The sequence below is a fragment of the Penicillium alfredii genome (assembly GCF_028826965.1).
Source record: "Penicillium alfredii strain IBT 34128 chromosome Unknown utg000004l_segment0_segment0, whole genome shotgun sequence".
NCBI classification, from domain to species: Eukaryota; Fungi; Ascomycota; class Eurotiomycetes; order Eurotiales; family Aspergillaceae; genus Penicillium; species Penicillium alfredii.
Window position 1 is genome coordinate 2,529,084 of NW_026622701.1, and position 6,116 is coordinate 2,535,199.

A 6,116-nucleotide genomic window follows, 5' to 3' on the forward strand; every position below is an offset into this window, starting at 1 on the left:
ATGGGTATGTGATTTCCCTCGGCAATCACCCATCCATGACTTCCATGCCCTCGACAAAACTCACCCATCTCTCGATTCTATAGTCCACGCCGTTCCTAACATGCCATCGGCGACGATCACCTCGGGCTCGCGTGCCCGCAAGGGCACTCACCAAGAGATCCCCGTGTCGGTCACCTCCCATCCCGATAACCCCATTCCCGAAGAGCCGCGCGGCGTGCGGTCTCTGTCGGTGACCGACATCAACTTCAGTGGTAATAGCACGGCCAGTTCCCAAGAAACCGACTCGACCTCGTCCGAATCCCCCTCCACCCCACTGACGCCACCGAGCGACGGTCCCCCCGAGGAAGAATACCATCTGAACAAATCCGACCATGGCCGGCAGCGACGGGCATCGACGGTCCTCATCTCGCAGAATTCGGCGGATATGCGACGGGTGCTAGAGAATGTTGGCACAGGTGGCACACAGAAGATCCAATCGCTCTGCTGTGGCGGGGGATGCTGCCGAGGTCAAGCGTTGCGGCCCGTAGACGGGCCTGTTTCCGGATTCAATTCTATCACGCCGCCCTCGGATAACCACGCCTTTGACAGCCTGCAGTTGAACCTGAATCTCCTCACGCTGGACAGTAAGCTTTCCAACATCGCCCCGATCCCAGAGAAGACTGTCTCGTTCTCTCCGGCCCCCACTTCTGTTGTCGATACCCCGCTGGGACCGGCGGATCACCCTCCTCAATTCGTGCAGCCGCATCCCCCGTATGAGGTCTATAGGGCACCGCTTCACCATGCGCGGGAGTTGACCAAGGGCGGCGCCGAGAAGCGCACCTATCACTTTGATATCGACGTCACCGATTACCCCGCCGAGAGCGGGATGGTGGATTTCGTGGTCGGTGGTGCCATTGGCGTGTGCCCGAAGAACAAGGACGAAGAGGTCGAGGATATCCTAGATAAACTGGGTGTGCCCAAGTCGATGCGTGATAAAAAGATCTTGATGCGGACCAGCAAGGGCCGGTGGCCCACCATCTGGGGCGACGATAAGCCGCGCGAGCTGATCACGACGCGCCGCGAGGTGCTGAGCTGGTGCTCTGATATCCAGAGTTATGCTCCGACCAAGCCTCTATTCCGACTACTGGCTGAGTACGCGAGTGAACAGAACGAGAAGAAGATCCTGGAGTACCTCTCCTCGGCACAGGGTCAAGGCGCCTTTTGTGATCTGCGGACGAGCCTGCACATTAGCCTCTCGCAGCTCCTGCACGCCTTCCCCTCCACCCAACCCCCGCTCGACCACCTGCTCTCTGTACTTAACACCTTGATGCCGCGATTTTACTCGCTGTCCCAAGATCCCCTAATCTCGTGCCAGTTCAAGGGCACCGAGTGTCGCCGGTTGATCGAAGTCGCCGTGACGGTCGCCGAGTCCGACGACTGGAAGCGTGGCTCACGCACCGGCGTGGGATCCGGATACCTGGAGCGGTTGGCTCGGCAAGCCATTGACGCCGAAGCAGCCGGCAAGGACCTCCAGCTCTACGTGCCCATGTTCCGTGGCCTGATGGCCAACCCGCTGGCCACGCGATTCGCTTCGGACGGGCCCATGCTCCTGATCGGCGCCGGCGTCGGTATCGCCCCGTTCCGTGGCTTTGTGCAGCGTCGCCTGCAGTCGGCCAATTGCGCCAACAAGGTCTGGGTGCTTCAGGGCGTGCGCGACTCGCTCCTCGACGAGCTCTACAGCGGGGAGTGGGGTGTCCACGAGGACAAGGTGCGCACCGTCGTACAGAGCCGTCGTGGCGAGAGCCGTTATGTCCAAGAGGAGGTCCGCCACCAGGCTGATCTTGTTTGGTTCGTGATCAATGCCTTGGATGGCCGGGTTTTCGTCTGCGGCAGTGGCAAGGGCATGGGCGAGGGCGTCGAGGCTGCTCTGGTTGATGTCGCCATGGCCAAGGGGAACCTGAACTCCAAGGAGGCGGAGCTGTTCTGGCAGCGCAAGAAAGAGGCGGGGCAATACATTGCCGTAAGTTCTATACCCTTGTTCATTCTTATTCTTATTATCTTTGCCGAATTTCTGGCTGACATGCTGCTAGGAAACCTGGTAATGCATTGATTGCATTCCACTATTGCTTCTCACCCACTGGCATTCTTTTGTTCTCGGCTTCGACTGTATATAGTGTCATGATCTGCATCTGTGTCTTGAAGGTTTGCATTCGTTTCTGTCTTCTTCATGGGCTTTGGGAAAAGACCGAGACCAAACTCGTTCAGAAGGTCCTCGACTAGTCTTCTTCCTCAGTCTCTTTTGTCTTTTTTAGCGGGGTGGTCTTCTGTCTTCTGTCTATTGTTCTGATGCATTGCTTTCTCATTTCTGGGTTAACCCCGAGTTTTGCCTTTTGTGGTTTTTCCTTTATAACTTCGTGCAAAGCCTGTCGATGTATCGGGCGATCCTTCGTCTTCATTTACAGCTCCAGGTTATGTTAGGCATCCCGAGCGTCTGGTCCGCTACTCTTTCTTTTCCTTTCTTGGTGCTGGAATCCTGTGGGGGTCTGTAGACGCGTCCATACTCCGCATGCTGTCAGCTTTCCCCGCATGAGAAATTCTGCCGGTAGACTGACACGTTTCGCAGCGGAGATGGATACTTCTTCCACCTAATATAAACGAACTCCCCCTTTTTTGCGAATGGGTGGTGGAATATGTCAGACAACAGGCGAACAACATCATTCTAATGTTCAAGATATCCAACCCCTTAGTGCACAGTATTGAGCAATTTGCTCTCCACTTCAGCACCGATCCGATCGCCAAGAGATACCCAGGGGCCGCTGGAATATCTCGTGTCTCCACTGTGGCTTTTCCCACGAACCCTCCTCTCGGATGGAGCTAAGCATAAAGGCATTGATCTGAGCGGTCTTTCTTTTCTTTTTCTTTATTGTCTATTGTCTATTGTCTAGTAGTTGTGCCCTATCAATAACCCCCACAAACCTCCCTTGTCGACAGTACATATATGTATGTGGGTCGTGGAATATAGGGCACGAATGACACATTCTCCCGCCTATTAAAAAGCCCTGTCAAAACCAGGGACCCAAAAAAAAAGGCTCTTGACGGCCCCAACGGGTCTGCATTGACAGTTGTGTAATCCTTATAATGTGAAAAAAACGCCCAGACAAATAATAATAGCTGTTCCTTCGCTTAACCCTGGCTCGAGAGTGTTTTTGATCGACGGATTCCACGGGGGCCGAAATCTCACGCTTGCGAAGTGCAGCTTGCAGCTTGTTCCTTCAGCAGTGGATCTGCTCTTGTTATTAATTCCCAGATTCTCGGGACTCGGTTCGATTTCGGATTCCGATTGATCGATCTCACCACCGAGTGTGTATATGATCTATATTATGGCATTCCAATAACTTTTTGCGAAGAGTTAGACTGATATATCACTGATGTGTATAAGATAAAGTGATTGATAGTTTCCTCGACGCTTAAGATGCAAGAGCCCTTGAAGTGCGATCGAACCAACTCCAATAATGCAACAACAATAGTGTCCAGTTCACGGCCCACGTCTCCACCACAGTGGAGACGGCTATTGACAATTCTCCAACCACGCGCGCCCCAACAGGCCCCAGGAACAATATCCCAGCATTTACGCCCCGTTAAAACTTGCACGCCGGAAAATCCCCGCAGCTGCACCAACTCGAAATGAAATGAATCCCACACACGAGACCCAGAGGGGGCGCGAAGAAGGAATGAAGACCCTTGTTCCAGACCCAGGCAATTGAAACCCTGAACGCAAGACCCGATGCCATCCTTTAGGGAAAGAAAAGTACCTCCTTGGCTACTCGCTGGCAATCGGTCCCTTTTCTTTTCGATGATTGTGCTGGCATGTTCTCACTTTTCGCAAGTGGCCTGCTCTCTTGATCTTGGACCATGAGCGCCGTCGAGAAAGTCTTTGGTCCGCCGCCACCGGGCATCAATCTGGCCGATGATCGCCTGCCTCGGAATAATGCCGTGGTGATTGCTATGTTCATCTTGTCTATTGTCACGGTGATTCTCCGGTTCGTGGCGCGACTCCGTATCCAGAAGGCCAGGGTCGAGGCTGATGACTGGACAATTACGGCTGCGCTGGTGGGTGGTCTCAATCTTTCTTGTCAAGTTGTTCTTTTTTTTGGCCGGGATTCGTATCAATTAACACGGGGTTTCGCGCGCAGATACCAGTCATTGCACTATTTGTGTCGACAATCACGGGCGGGTATTATGGCTTGGGCAAGCATGTGTGGGCCGCAACGATGGCCGATGTTGTGGGCATGGAGAAGGTAAGCGTGCACGATGTTGAGAATATGCTGGCTTAGGTTCCATTTCTATGACACTTTTGAGTCATTCAATGGGTAGACTAATCTCATCCTGGATCTTAGATTCTGTTCATCTATGGATTAATCTACTTGTTTTGCCTGCCCGTGATCAAAGTCTCGATCATCCTCTTCTACCGGCGAGTATTCGGCATGAACTGGCAGATGTGGGTGTGTCTCTTCCTCTCCGTTGGCTGGGGAATAGGCTGCATCATTGCGTTTTTGGTGGCATGCCAACCACTATCCTACTTCTGGACGCAATACACCGACCCGCAGAGCGGGAAATGCGTCTACAATTTATATGGGTTCTATATCGGGAACGCCGCCGTCAACGTGTTCACGGATTTCCTGATCCTCCTGGTCCCGATCCCGATCGTCTGGAGGCTGCAAATGCGCAATGCGCAAAAGATGCTGGTGTGTGGTATCTTCTTCCTGGGCGGGTTGTAAGTGTATCAGCATGACACCCATCCAGCAGCCCAAAGAAAGTTAAACTAACCGCTTCTCTCGCTCAGTGTCTGTGTCGCCAGTATCATCCGTATCTACTTTATGACCTTCCTCGCCCGCTCGCCCGACATCACCTGGATCATGGGCGACGTGTACCTGTGGTCCGAGATCGAGGTGTGCGTCGCCGTTGTCTGCGCCTGTCTGCCGACCCTGCAACCCCTGCTGCGGGTTACGCTAACAACCCTGATCGGATCTTCGCGCGCCCGCGGCTTCGGGAGCTCGTCGCGCCGCTTCGGTCGTCATGGACACAGTCGCAGCAAGGATGGTAACGGGCCCTTCCAGCAGCTGTCGGCTGAAGAACGCCGTGCTGCCAGTCGGGGTGCTCGCTTGCGGACGGATGATGACGACGAGGCGGAGCTGACGGCTGGCGGGGCGCGCGTTGAGATGGATTCGTTGCGCAGAGGCGAGAGTGATCTGGAGGAGCATGATCCTGGGAATGTGCCTATCCAGGTGAAGGGGGATGTCCAGGTCCAAGAGCAGCGCGTTAAATAACGGGGTATGAGTTTATTTTTATTGCCTTGCGTAAACAAGATGAAGAGGATGATGGTGAAGTATGTAAATTATATATACCCAAATCATATCCGGCCTGCTATGGTTAGTGTATTTAATAAATTCAAGGCAGTGTGTACTGCGCTTGGATATAAGAAAACTGCAATTTCAATATCCCAAGATGAAGTAAAGGTCTAGGCACCTAGAGCAAACCAGGAACTAGTGTGTGCCCTAGAAGAAAATCGACTAAGCTATCTTCTTGGTTTATTGAAAGTTAGAAAGCCTAACCTCGTTATAAAATAGCATTCAATGTCTTTGATATGTACTTAAGTACCAAAGTCAAGCTTCAACACTTAAGTCGTAAGCTCTAAACATGTGCCAATCGACTTCCTTTTAGCGGTAAGCTCCAAGTCTGATAAAATTCATGGAGATCTCCGGGGACTCAATCATTTAAGAGTGGGCTGTCTTCGATTGCAAGAGGTATTGTTGGGCCTTGACCCTTTCTCACCTATATATAATCTTCTCTTACTCTGCCTCACTATCATTTACTCACCCTGCTATAATTTACTCTTCTCTATATTATTCACTTCTCCCTCGATCATTGCCATGTCATCTACCGTCACAGACCCAGCCAAGAACCCGCCGGCTCTTCTGGCCAACAGACCCCAAAGGCTCCGGGTCATGTCAGAGCTCCTACATCATCTGAAGGGGCTGCCATCTTGACGGGAGTCCGTCGCCCAAATCAACCAGGACTGAGATGACGAGACCCAGCATCAGGCCGTCAACAAATTAACCCAGAAGATTTACTCGATC

At 52.7% G+C, this 6,116-nt stretch overlaps 2 protein-coding genes across 2 annotated transcripts; both read left to right on the forward strand.

Annotated features, from left to right (window-relative positions):
* NUU61_002607 (FAD binding domain protein) lies at nt 1-2,081 on the forward strand (the record flags this gene model as incomplete). The annotated part of the gene is made up of 3 exons (XM_056653189.1): nt 1-4; nt 84-1,999; nt 2,070-2,081. The coding sequence occupies 3 exons, from the start codon at nt 1-3 to the stop codon at nt 2,079-2,081; spliced, it is 1,932 nt and encodes a 643-aa protein (XP_056514256.1).
* Nucleotides 2,082-3,891: 1,810 nt separating this feature from the next.
* Nucleotides 3,892-5,306, forward strand: NUU61_002608 (uncharacterized protein; the record flags this gene model as incomplete). Its single annotated transcript, XM_056653190.1, has 4 exons — nt 3,892-4,089; nt 4,173-4,277; nt 4,377-4,753; nt 4,823-5,306. The coding sequence occupies 4 exons, from the start codon at nt 3,892-3,894 to the stop codon at nt 5,304-5,306; spliced, it is 1,164 nt and encodes a 387-aa protein (XP_056514257.1).
* Between the last annotated feature and the right edge of the window lie 810 nt (nt 5,307-6,116).